The sequence below is a fragment of the Heterodontus francisci genome, chromosome 7, assembly GCF_036365525.1.
Source record: "Heterodontus francisci isolate sHetFra1 chromosome 7, sHetFra1.hap1, whole genome shotgun sequence".
NCBI lineage: Eukaryota > Metazoa > Chordata > Chondrichthyes > Heterodontiformes > Heterodontidae > Heterodontus > Heterodontus francisci.
In genome coordinates this window covers 121,263,601-121,276,972 of record NC_090377.1, presented here as the reverse complement: position 1 = coordinate 121,276,972, position 13,372 = coordinate 121,263,601, and the positions used below count along the sequence as shown (strand labels likewise).

Here is a 13,372-nt window from a genome sequence, read left to right as displayed (position 1 = left end):
TAACCTCCAGGATGTTGATAGTGGGGGATTCTGTGATCGTAATGCCACTGAATGTCATGGGGAGATGGTTAGATTCTCTCTTGTTGGAGATGGTCATTGCCTGGCACTTGTGTGGCACGAATGTTACTTGCCACTTATCAGCCCAAGCCTGGATATTGTCCAGGTCTTGCTGCATTTCTACACGGATTACTTCAGTACCTGAGGAGTCGTGAATGGTGTTGAATATTGTGTAATCATCAGTGAACATCCCCACTTCAGGCCACCTGATTGAAGGAAAGCCATGGATGAAGCAGCTGAAGATGGTTGGGCCCAGGAGACTACCCTGAGGAACTCCTGCAGTGATGTCCTGGAGCTGAGATGATTGGCCTCCAAAAACCCCAACCAGCAGAGAGTTTTCTGCCTGATTTCCATTCACTCCAGTTTTGCTAGGGCTCCTTGATGCCATACTTCGTCAAATGCTGCCTTGATGTCATGGGCAGTCACTCTCACCTCACTTCTCGAGTTCAGCTCTTTTGTCCATGTTTGAGCCAAGGCTGTAATGAGGTCAGGAGCTCTGGTGGAACCCAAACTGAGCGTCAGTGACCAGGTTATTGCTAAGCAAGTGCTGCTTGATAGCACTATCGATGACACCTTCCATCACTTTACAGATGATTGAGAGTAGGCAGATAGGGCAGTAATTGGCCAGGTTGGACTTGTCCTGCTTTTTGTCTACAGGAAATACCTGGGCAACTTTCCACATTGCTGGGTAGATGCCAGTGTTGTAGCTATACTGGAACAGCTTGGCTAGGGGTGTGGCATGTTCTGGAGCACAGGTTAGATTAGATTAGATTAGAGATACAGCACTGAAACAGGCCCTTCGGCCCACCGAGTCTGTGCCGACCAGCAACCACCCATTTATACTAATCCTACACTAATCCCATATTCCTACCAAACATCCCCATCTGTCCCTATATTTCCCTACCACCTACCTATACTGGTGACAATTTATAATGGCCAATTTACCTACCAACCTGCAAGTCTTTTGGCTTGTGGGAGGAAACCGGAGCACCCGGAGAAAACCCACGCAGACACAGGGAGAACTTGCAAACTCCACACAGGCAGTGCCCAGAATCGAACCCGGGTCCCTGGAGCTGTGAGGCTGCAGTGCTAACCACTGCGCCACTGTGCCGCCCGTCTTCAGTACTATTGTGGAATGTTGTCAAGGCCTATAACCTTTGCAGTATCCAGTGCTTTCAGTCGTTTCTTGATATCACGCGGAGTGAATTGAATTGGCTAAATTACAATGACAGGAGAGTAGAGGCTCAGGGTCATGGTTTCATGCTTGTGGACTGCACAGAGGTGTTCCACAAAACAGTTACCCAATCTGCGTTTGGTGTCTCCATTATACCCTGAATCGCTGAGCTGTTGACCATATAGGTTTGTTCAGCCATTGAGGGAGCTGTTTTTTATCCTGCAAAAACCTTTCCATTTAATATTTAGCTCAATATTATCAATCAGGCTTTGGAAAACACTGATCTAAAGCCCTTTTTTAAGTTGCCAAATGATTCATTTAAAAGTTTGAAAATCCTTTCAAAGCACTGATATTTGTCATCTGTTCTGATAGTTACAGAGAATGAAACTTTCAGCGTATTTTCCACAAATTGATTTCCAGTTTAAAAATAAATTTAGAAGTTTCTGCACACCCTCCTATCATTGCGTTTTTAAATTGTTTTCCCAATAGTTCTGACAATAAAATATTGATGGCCAATATGAAATTGAGTTCTTTATTCTAGTTTCTGTCTTACCTTCAGTGATAGGATCAAGAGCTCATTAGTAACATGTGAGCAGGATGTCGGGTACTATTACCTTTACTTATAACTTACAGCACAGAAACAGGTCATTCAACCCAACTGTTCTATGCCAGTGTTTATGCTCCACACAAGCTTCCTCCCAATTCCAACTATCTAATCCCATTAACGTTTCCTTCCATTCCTTTCTTTCTCATATGCTTATCTTGCTTCCCCTTAAATACATCCGTGCTATTTGCCACAAATGTTCCATGTGGTAGCAAGTTCCAATTCTAACAACTCTCTTGGATTTATTAGTGACTGTTACATTTATGACTCCTAATTTTGGACTCCCCCACATGTGGAAACAAATAAACTTGACTATTCCAATGCACTCCTGGCTGGTCTTCCATGTTCCACCCTCTGTAAACTTGAAGGTATCTAAAACTCTGTTGCCCGTGTCCTATCTCACACCAAGTCCCTTCACCTATCACCCCAGTGGTCGCAACATTGGTTCCTGATTGAGCAATGTCTTGATTTTAAAATTCTCAGTCTTGTTTTCAAATCTTGCCATGGCCTCACCCTTCCCTACCTCTGTAACCTCCTCCAGTCCACAACCTTCTGAGAAGTCTCTGCTCATCTAATTCTGGCCTCTATAGCATCCCTGATTTTAGTTGCTCCACCGTTGGAAGCCGTGCCTAGGCCTCAAGTTCTGGAATTCCCTCCCTAAACCTCACCGCCTCTCTACCTCGCTTTCCTCCTTTACAACACTCCGTCAAACCTACCTCTTTGACCAAGCTTTTGGTCATCTGATCTAATATCTCCTTATGTGGCTTAATGTCATATTTTGTTTTATATTGCTCTTGTGAAGTGCCTTGGGATGTTTTATTACATTAAAGGCACTATATAAATTTAAGATGTTCTCTATGTCTACCCTATCAATCCCTCCATAGCTTTGAAGTTCTCTATTATCAAGAGTGCAACTTGAAGGAAAAGGATGATGTGCCTTTAATATAAAGTAATCCCTTCATAAGTTCACCTTTTTAAAAACATATAAAAACTGCAGACACGACAAAAGTGGAATGCAACTTTCTATTTTAATATGGTTAATTTTAGTAACTTATTCACAAAACGAATCCCCTACATGATTTTTCTAAACGACACGATAAATGCAACTGAGGAAGCTCATATCTTGGGATTCTTGCTGCTTGCTTACTTCATGTGGATAGAGTTACCCTGTCTTTTTAAACAAAAAAATTGTCAAATGTGTCATGCTGTCTGCCTGCTACAAAATACTTGAGTTGGAAAAAATTGTCTTGTTAGTGTAACACAGAAATTAACAAAAATTTGATTAAAACAGAACGATACCACATATACTAATAATTAAGGCAAGACATTTATGGCACTGTTTGAAATTTTAGAGTAAGGCTTCTAAATGTGACTATTAAGCCTGTACAAAATCTGCTGGCAAAAATGATGAGAGTTTGATTTCTGCCATTGCAGCTTGGCTCCTACTCACTTTGCTCCAGGTACAGTTGAATAATGTACTAAGATTACTTACGATTCAAAAACAAAATACTGCAGATGCTGGAAATCTGAAACAATAACAGAAAATGCTGGAAATACTCAGCAGGTCAGGCAGCATCTGTGGAGAGAAATACAGTTAACGTTCAGGTCGATGCTGCCTGACCTGCTGTATACATATGATTGTATGATCCAATACAATGTGAGTTGTAGCCACAATGTTGGTGAGTACTGTGCTGCGATGCTGCTCCAGCTAGCAACAGTATTGCAAGTACAGTTCTAAACCAGCAATCCTTACCATGGATTGAGGGATTCAGATGATGGACTGACCGGTGGCACAACAGAAAATGGACTATGTTACGAGTGCTTGCATTTTTTTGTTAAATTATGAGGATTTGTTTTTCAAAATTGAAAAGATTCCATAGAACTTTGTTTTTTTTAAGGGAGGTCATAGAACTATAGAAAAACTACGGCACAGAAGGACGACATTCAGCCCATCGTGTCCATGCCGGCCGAAAAAATTAGCCGCCCAATCTAATCCCACCTTCCAGCACCTGGTCCATAGCCTTGCCAGTTACAGCACTTCAGGTGCACGTCCAGGTACCTTTTAAAAGAATTGAGGGTTTCTGCCTCCACCACCTTTTCCTGACAGTGAATTCCAGACACATACCACTCTCTGGGTGAAAATGTTTTTTCTCATGCCCCCTGTAATCCTTCTACCAATCACCTTAAATCTGTGCCCCCTCGTAATTGACCTGTCTGTAGGGGAAACAGGTCCTACCTGTCTATCTAGGCCCCTCATAATTTTGTACACATCTATTATGTCACCCCTCAGCCTCCTCTGTTCTAAGGAAAACAATCCTAGCCTATCCAATCTTTCCTCATAGCTGCAACTTTCAATACCTGGCAACATTCTTGTAAATCTCCTCTGCACTCTCTCCAGAGCAATTATCTCCTTTCTGTAATGTGGTGACCAGAACTGTATGCAGTACTCCCAACTGTGCCTAACCAGCATTTTATACAGTTCCAGCATTACATCCCTGCTTTTGAATTCTATACCTCGGCCAATAAAGGAAAGCATTCCATATGCCGCCTTCACCACTTTATCTACCTGTCCTGCCTCCTTCAGGGACCTGTGGACGTGCACTCCAAGGTCTCTCACTTCTTCTACCCCTCTCAGAATTCTCCTGTTTATTGTGTATTCCCTCGCTTTATTTTCCCTTCCCAAATGCATTACCTCACACTTATCTGGATTGAATTTCATTTGCCATTTTTTCACCCACTCAACCAAACCATTGATATCTTTCTGTAGTCTACCGCTATCCTCTTCACTATCAACTACACGGCCAATGTTCATCAGCAAATTTCCCAATCAGGCCTCCCACATTTGTCCAAATCGTTAACATGTACCACAAAGAGCTAGGGACCCAACACTGAGCCCTGTGGAACGCCATTGGAAACCGCTTTCCATTCACAAAAACATCCATCGACTACTACCCTTTGTTTCCTGTCCCTGAGCCAATTTTGGATCCAACCTGCCACATTCCCCTGTGTCCCATGTGCTTTCATTTTACTGACCAGTCTGCCATGCGGGACCTTGTCAAATGCCTTACGAAAATCCATGTAGACCACATCCACTGCACTACCCTCATCAATTCTTCTTGTTACTTCCTCAAAAAACTCATTTAAGTTAGTAAGACATGACCTTCCTGTAACAAATCCATGCTGACTATCCCTGATTAATCCGTGCCTTTCTAAGTGGCAGTTTATCCTGTCCCTCCAGAATAGATTTTTAAAAATTTACCCAACACCAAGGTCAGACTGATCGGCCTATAATTATTTGGTCTATCCCTCGCACCCTTTTTAAACAAGAAGGTTTTTTGACTGAGCTTGAAAACAAACAGTTATTGGAAGGCACTTGTCTTCAAATAATTACCCGGCAGGGATTGTTTTTGACTTGGGGAAAATGTTTGCAGAGAAGTGACGGGTCAAGATTTATAGGGGTCAGGAGGTTTGACTCCTGAGGTGTTTTTGGTTTTGCTTTGGACAAGCAGTTGGGATATGGACAATGGTTTGAAAAGACAGTTAGAGAAAACTTGCCAAGACAGCAACACTCAGCTCAGTCTGTTCCTGCTCTTTGAAAAAGCCTGCCAGTTTTCCATCTTTTGAGAATCAAGTATAAGAAACTGCCTGAGGGTTGTTGCTGCATTTTCCCTGGAAAGCCTGCCTAAACTGATCTTCAATGTTGCCTATCAAGAACTGTTTTAGGAAGATCCCAGTGGCAGTCGTCTATACGTATTTGGGATGCCAAACCAAAAAGGACTTCTGATATCTTTTCATATCTTCTCTTTTTTTTTTCTTCGAGAATTAACAAGTATTTTGGCCAACTTTTTTTTTCTGCTTTTTGTTGTACTGGAGCTCTAAAGAGTAAATCTCTATTTTGTCGGTTGACCGGTGTATATATGTGTGTGAGGGACTAAGGTAAAAAGGAACTTTTATATTTTGATCTGTGTGTTTATGCTTTGTTTCATTACTGGTTAAGACTTTTTTTATAATCTGAATGTTTTGTTGTTTATTAAGGAAACCTGGTTGGTGTGTTTTATTTTGGGATAAAAATAGAGTCTATGATTGACCGTATCGGGAATTGGGGAAAAAATTTAAATATATGTGACCTGTGGAGAAGTGGAACTCCAATAAACAGTGCACTCCTCCCGCCTCAGTCGTAACAACTAATACGGTCTAGTCAAACAGTTCAGGTTGTTACAAGTTTAGATGCATAGAGGAATGCTGAAGTTAACCTGGAAGCTGTTGTAATTTGGGTTATAAGATTTATTTTCAACTTCTAGCGCTGGAAGCTAAAATATTTATCCCTGATTGATTTGCCACAACTCAAAAAGGTGCTTTCACTCCATACATAGTTGATAGCAAATTTAGGAAGTTTCTGTCTGCCAAATTGGGGCCTCAAAATTTCCACTTGATCCTGTTCTTGTCTCTGGCTGGGCAATAACAGACAGAATGTGAAGTGCAAGTTAGACACAATGTAATGCAGGAAGAAGCTGTGGCATCTCCACACTGTTGGTTTACCCACAGCACAGCAACATGTTTCGAATGTTAACACTCAAGCACAGAATAGTGTTTAACAGTTGTATTCTATACTAAACAGACCATAAAGGACTCTGTGTTCGTAAAATAGTAGAATGATACAGCAGAGGCAGAGGCCATTTGGCCCATTGTGCCTTTTGTCGGCTCTTTTGTAGTCCAATTAGTCCCATTCCACTATTCTTTCCTCATAGCCCTGTAAATTTTTCCCTTCAAATACCTATCCAGTTCTTTTTTGAATGTTACTGTTGACTCTGCTTCAATCACCCTTTCAGGCAGAGCATTCCATATCACAGCAACTCGCGTGTGTGTAAAATAAAAATGTTTACCCCTGTTCCCGATTCTTTTGCCATTATGCTTACATCTGTGTCCTCGGGTTACTGACCCTTCTGCCATTGCAAACAGTTTCTGCTTATTTTCTGTATCAAAACCATTCAAAATTTTGAACACCACTAACAAAATTTTTTAACCTTCTGTACTCTGAGGAGAACAACCTCAGATTTTCCACTCTCCGCATAACTGAAGGGCCTCATCCATGATGCATCCTTCCTAAAGGATGGTGCCCAGAATTCAACACGCTATTCCAGCTGAGGCCTAACCAGTGTTTTACAAAGCTTTAACATAACTTCCTTGCTTTTTTACTCTATGCCTCTATTAATAAAGCCCATGATTCCCACATGCTTTTTTTAACCGCCTTCTCAACTTGTCCTGTCACCTTCAAAGATTTGCGTGCACCCCCTTTAAAATTGTATGGTTTAGTTCATATTGTCTCTCATTCTTAAAATGTATCACTTTACATTTCTCTGCATTAAATGTCATCTGCCATGTTTCAGCCATTTCTCCAATTTATGTCCTCCTGAAGTCTTTTACTATCCTCATTGTTTACTGCATTTTGGAATTTCATATCCTCTGCAAACTTTGAAATTATACCCTGTATACCCAAGTCCAGGTCATTTTATATATATCAAAAAAAGCAGTGGTCCTAATACCCTGGCTATACTTCCCTCAAGTCTGAAAAACAGCTGTTCACCACTGCTAGCTGCTTTTTGTCCCCTTAACTAATATTTTTATCTGTGCTGCCACTGTCCCTTTTAATCCCTTGATTATGTTGTGTGTTGAAATGTGACCGTTGGCTCTGGAACTTTGGATTCTGATGCAGGTCATGTGAGATTAAATGATCTAATTTCCCATGTGGCATTCAAGTCCTTGCATAAAATGAATTCAATCTGTTTTAAAGCAAGGCTGAAGGGATATGGTTTACAATGCAAACTTGCCCTCTTACTACCATTTCTAAAAAAAAAACTGATGCAAGTTTTTATTTATCCCATTTCAAATCCAGGGCAGAGTTTGATTCTGCAGCCAATAACATTGAAGTCCATCTTCACCTGGGTCCTGAGTATAAGTTTGATAACGGTGCCCTACATCCAGCTTCCTCCCAGGACAGTGTATTGACAATAACCATAGATCGGAGGAAAACGGTTGGTGATCTCAGGCAGGCTATTTTCCAGGTAAGTGCAGAACATTGGTTTATGCCAGTGGTGTACTGTAATCTATTTGTATTGGTCACTGCTTTGCATAATTACACATAGAAATATACAGCAGAGAAAGAGGCTATCCAGCCCATCATGTCTGCAGCTCTTTGCAAGAGCTATCCAATTAGTCCTAGTCCCCTGCTCTTTTCCAATAGCCCTGCAAATTTCTCCTTTATGTGTATACCCAATTACCTTCTGAAAGTTAGATTGAATCTGCTTTTGCCACCCTTTTAGGCTCCCTAGCAACTCAGTGCGTAAAAAAAATTCTAATCTTCCCTCTGGATTTTTTGCCATTTATCTTAAATCCTCTGGTTACTGATATTGAAGTATATTTTTTTTAAGTAGAAAGGGGCAAAAAAAAGTTCAAGAAGTTGAGTGCTATTTTTAGGACACTATTTAGCATGGTTATGTAAAATTTTCACACACTATTTTAGTGGAATAGTTGACCCTTTAATTTCAAGCAGGTTAACGATTTTGTGAAAATAGCACTTGCATCAGTTTTATAGCAATGCTGTAACAGTGGTGCTCAGCAAACTTTCAAACCCCAGGACACTATGACGGTTGTCCTATAGCAGATTAGAAGAACATTTACTGACAGTGTGAATATTGAATCTGATCTGTAAAACATACAAACATATGAACAATGACAGACAGGTAAAGACCCTCTGGTCCATCCAGCCTATCCCATACAGTTGTGATACTTTCTGTGTCACAACATGTACACACTCCACCCAACACAACCATATAATCTCCTGAGAGAGGTGAAAAACCAGGCCAGTTTCAGGGAATTAATCTGAGAAATTCCTCTCCGACCTACCAAAGTGATCAAAACTAGTCTAGCAGATCACTTGGGCTCTGATTTCCCTGCAGTACCTACCTTTTGTAAGAGGCGATGTCCGCCCTAGGCACAAACCGGTCAGGCGCTCTCCTGAAGGAGTTCAGCGAACCGGTGTCCACCATACTAGACGGCAGTCTGTCCACTATTCTCTGGGAAAAGACCCACCTCCTGACATCTAATCTAAAATTGTAACTCCTGGCCCTCCCTATTGTGTATAATTGGAACAAACTGCCAACTGGAATGCCATCTATTCCCTTCATCTTAGACATCTTGGGTAATAAGGAAGGCAAATGGAATTTTGGCATTTATTGCTAAAGGAATAGAGTATAAAAGTAGGGAAGTGTTGCTGCAACTGTACAAGGCATTGGTGAGACTGCACCTGGAATATTGCAGAGTTTTGGTCCCCTTAATTGAGGAGGGATGTAATTGCATTGGAGGCAGTTCAGAGGAGGTTCACTAGATTGATTCCAGAGATGGGGGGGCTTGTCTTATGAAGAGAGATTGAGCAGTTTAGACCATTACTCTCGAGTTTAGAAGAATGAGAGGAGATCTAATTGAGGTATTTAAGATGATCAAGGGGATTGACAAAGTAGATGTAGAGAGGATGTTTCCTCTTGTGGGGCAATCTAGAACGAGAGGTCATAGTTTTAGGATAACGGGTAGCAGATTTAAAACGGGGATGAGGAGAAATTACTTCTCTCAAAGGGTCGTGAATCTGTGGAATTCACTAGCCCAGAGTGCGGTGGATGCCGGGACATTGGGTAAATTTAAGGAAGAGATAGACAGATTTTTAATTAGAAATGGGTTGAAGGGTGATGGAGAACGGGCAGGAGTTGAGGCCAAGATGAGATCAGCCATGATCGTATTGAATGGCGAGCAGGCTCAAGGGGCTGAATTGCCTACTCCTGTTCCTAGTTCTTATGTTCTAAACCGCTATCAGATCACCCCTAAGTCAGTGCTTATCTAAACTGCAGAGTCCCAACTCTTTCAGCCTATCTTGATAACTAAGATGCTTTATACTGGGAATTAGTGCAGACGCCCACCTGTGCACCCCTTCCAAAGCCTCAATATCACCTGCCATGTGAGGAGACCAAAAATGGACACAGTATTCCAAGTGAGGCCTGACCAAGGTCTTGTACAAGGACAATATAATATGTCTCATCTTATAATCAATAGGCCTAATCGCTCTACACCATTGCTTAGAAAGCTTTTGAGATGTATGCACTAGAATGCCCACATCTTTCTTTCTCCATCTTCTTTAATGCTTTTTCTTGAAAGGTGTATGTATGTTGAACATTTGACCTGCCCACATGCATAACCTTGCACTTTTCCAAATTAAACATCATTAGCCAGTCATGAGTCCAGTCTCCTAACACATCAAAATCTGCCAGAGCAGTTGCACAGATCTTGGCATCATCTGCAAATTTGCAGATCGTGCCCCCCACAGCTGCATCAAAATCATTAATAAAAAAAATAGTTAACAGTAATGTTCCCAACACTGCGGGACACCACTGATGACCGACCTCCGAATAGATACAATTTCATCGATAACTACTTTTTGCCTATGTCCTTCCAGTCGATTCTGAATCCAACTCAGTGTGTTACCATTAATACCAGAGGCTTCGATCTTGTAGGGAAGCCTCTTGTGCGATATCAAAGGGTTTTTGGAAGTCTACTTAGACTATGTCTACTGGGCTTCCCTCATGCACCATCTTTGTGCCTTCCTCAAAAAATACAATCAGATTTGTAAGGCATGACTTTTTTTTTTATGAAGCCATGTTGAGTGTCTGTAATAAGTCCCTCTCTACCCAAATAATCATATTTTGCATCCCTAAGGATTCCCTCAAGCATCAACCCAGCAATAAAAATTGCCCAGGTATGTCCTGTATACAAAAAGGACAAATTCAACCCGGCCAATTACCACCCCATCAGCCTACCCTCGATCATCAGCAAAGTGACTGAAGCTGTTGCCGACAGTGCTATCAAGTGGCACTTACTCAGCAACAACATGTTCACTGATGCTCAGTTTGGGATCCGCCAGGGACGTTAAGCTCCTAACCTCATTACAGCTTTGGTCCAAAATGGACAAAAGAGCTGAACTTGAGATGAGGTGAGAGTGGCTGCCCTTGACATCAAGGCAGCATTTGACTGAGTGTGCATTAAGGAGCCAGGGCAAAACTGAAGTCAGTGGGAAACTCTCCACTGTTTAGAGTCATACCTAGCACAAAGGAAGATGGTTGTGTTTTTTGGAGGTCAATCATTTCAGTCCCAGGACATCACTGCAGGAGTTGCTCAGGGTACTGTCCTAGGCCCAACCATCTTCAGCTGCTTCATCAATGACTGTCCCTCCATCATAAGGTCAGAAGTGGGGATGTTTGCTGATTACACAGTGCTCAGCACCATTCACGACTCCTCACATATTGAAGCAGACCATGTCCATATGCAGCAGGATCGGACAACATTTGGGTTTGGGCTGATAAGTGACAAGTTACATTTGTGCCACACAAGTGCCAGGCAATGACCATCTCCAAGAGAGAATCCAACCATTTCCTTTTGACGTTCAATGGCATTACTACCGTTGAATCCCCGACATCAACATCCTGGGGGTTACCATTGACCAGAAACTGAACTAGACCAGCCATATAAGTACTGTGGCTACAAGAGCAGGTCAGAGTCTGGGAATTCTGTGGCGAGTAACTTACCTCCTGCCTCCCCAAAGCCTGTCCACCATCTACAAGGCACAAGTCAGGAGTGTGATGGAATACTCTCCACTTGCCTGGATGGGTGCAGCTCCAACAACACTCAAGAAGCTCGACACCATCCAGGACAAAGCAGCCCTCTTGATGGGCACCCCATTCACCACCTTTAACATTCACTCCCTCCACCACTGACTCACAGTGGCAGCAGTGTGTACCGTTCACAAAATGCACTGCAGCAGCACACCAAGGCTACTTCGACAGCACCTTCCAAACCCACGCCCTCCACCACCTAGAAGGACAAGGGCAGCAGATGCATGGGAGCACCATTGGCAGCAAGTTCCCCTCCAAGCCACAGACCATCGTGACTTGGAACTATATCGCTATTCCTTCACTGTCCCTGGGCTAAAATCCGGGACTCCCTTTCGAATAGCACTGTGGGTGTATCTAAAGCACATGGACTGCAGCGGTTCAAGAAGGCGGCTCACCACCACCTTCTCGAGGGCAATTTGAGATGGGCAATAAATGCTGACCTAGCCAGTGACGCCCACATCCCGTAAAAGTATTAACAAAACTTTCCTGTTACTGATGTCAAACTAATTGGCCGATTGTTAAGTGAGTCTGTCTTGTCACTTTTTTTAAGGTAGGGATGGAACAAATAGCCATGTGGGGATGTTGTGGCAACAGAAACATGGCTTAAAAATGGTGAGGACTGGGTGCTTAATATTCAGGGATGCAAAGTATTCAGAGAGAATAGGGAAGGAAAAAAGGGAGGTGGGTGGTAGTACTGATTAGGGAAGATATTGTAGTGTTGGAAAGAGAGGATGTTCTTGAGAGAGCAAAGACAGAATCCATTTGGTTAGTGTTGAGAAGCAAAAAGGGGATGACCATGCTACTGGGGGTATTCTGCAGATCTCTGAATAGTCAGAGAGAGATGGAGGAGCAAATCTGCAGGGAAATCACAGATCTACAAGAACAATAGAGTGGTGATTCTGGGGGACTTGAATTACCCAAATATTGATTGGGATAATGTTACAGTAAAGGGAAAGGAGGGGGAGGAATTTCTGAAATGTGTTCAGGAGAACTTCCTTGCCCAGTTATGTTCTTGTTCCAACCAGGAAGGAGGCATTGTTGGATGTGGTGCTGGGGAATGAGGCAGACCAAGTGGGGAAGCACTTGGGTATGAGTGATCATTGTATCATAAGGTTTAGATTAGCAATGTGGAAGAGCAAGGAGCAATCTAAAGTAGAACTTTCAAATTGGAAAAGGGCTAACTTCAATGAGATGAGAGGAAATCTAGCTAGGGTAGCATAGAATCAAAGATCGACAGGAAAAACAGTAACACAGAAGTGGGTGATCTTTAAGGAAATGTTGCAGGTACAGGCTAGGTACATTCCAACCAGGGAGGAAGGTAAGAGAACCAAAACCAGGGCTCCTTGGATGACGAGAGAGATATAGAGTATGATGAAACAAAATCTCGGGGTGTATGATTCATGTCAGTTGAATTCCTCAAATGAGAACTGGGCCAAATACAATCAGTTGAGAGGGGATGTTAAGAGGAAAATATGACTGACAATGAGAGAATATGAGAATAGAATGGCAGTTAACATAAATGGGGACCCAAAAATCATCATCTAGCATGTAACTAGTAAGAGCTGGGCTGGAGCCTATTAGGGACAAAGAGGGTGATATATTCTTAGGAGTGCAGGGCAAGGCTAGAATACTTAATGAGTACTTCGTATCAGTGTTTACTAAGGAACAGGATGCTGACAAAATATCAGTAGAAATGGAGATGGTAGAGGTAATGGATGAGAAAATTGATCAATAGGATGTGCTGGAAAGGCTGGCTATGCTTAGAGTGGATAAGTCACCTGATCCAGATGGCTTGCATCCCAGTTTGCTAATAGAAGTGGGAGT

At 42.3% G+C, this 13,372-nt stretch overlaps 1 protein-coding gene across 4 annotated transcripts in view; it reads left to right on the top strand.

Annotated features, from left to right (window-relative positions):
* usp40 (ubiquitin specific peptidase 40) overlaps positions 1 to 13,372 on the top strand; it is a 172,268-nt gene that overhangs the window by 86,501 nt on the left and 72,395 nt on the right. For all 4 annotated transcript variants that reach the window (XM_068036072.1, XM_068036071.1, XM_068036074.1 and 1 more), the window contains one exon: positions 7,729 to 7,897. In XM_068036072.1, the coding sequence (XP_067892173.1) occupies positions 7,729 to 7,897 (169 nt within the window). The remainder of the gene's footprint in view (positions 1 to 7,728; positions 7,898 to 13,372) is intronic.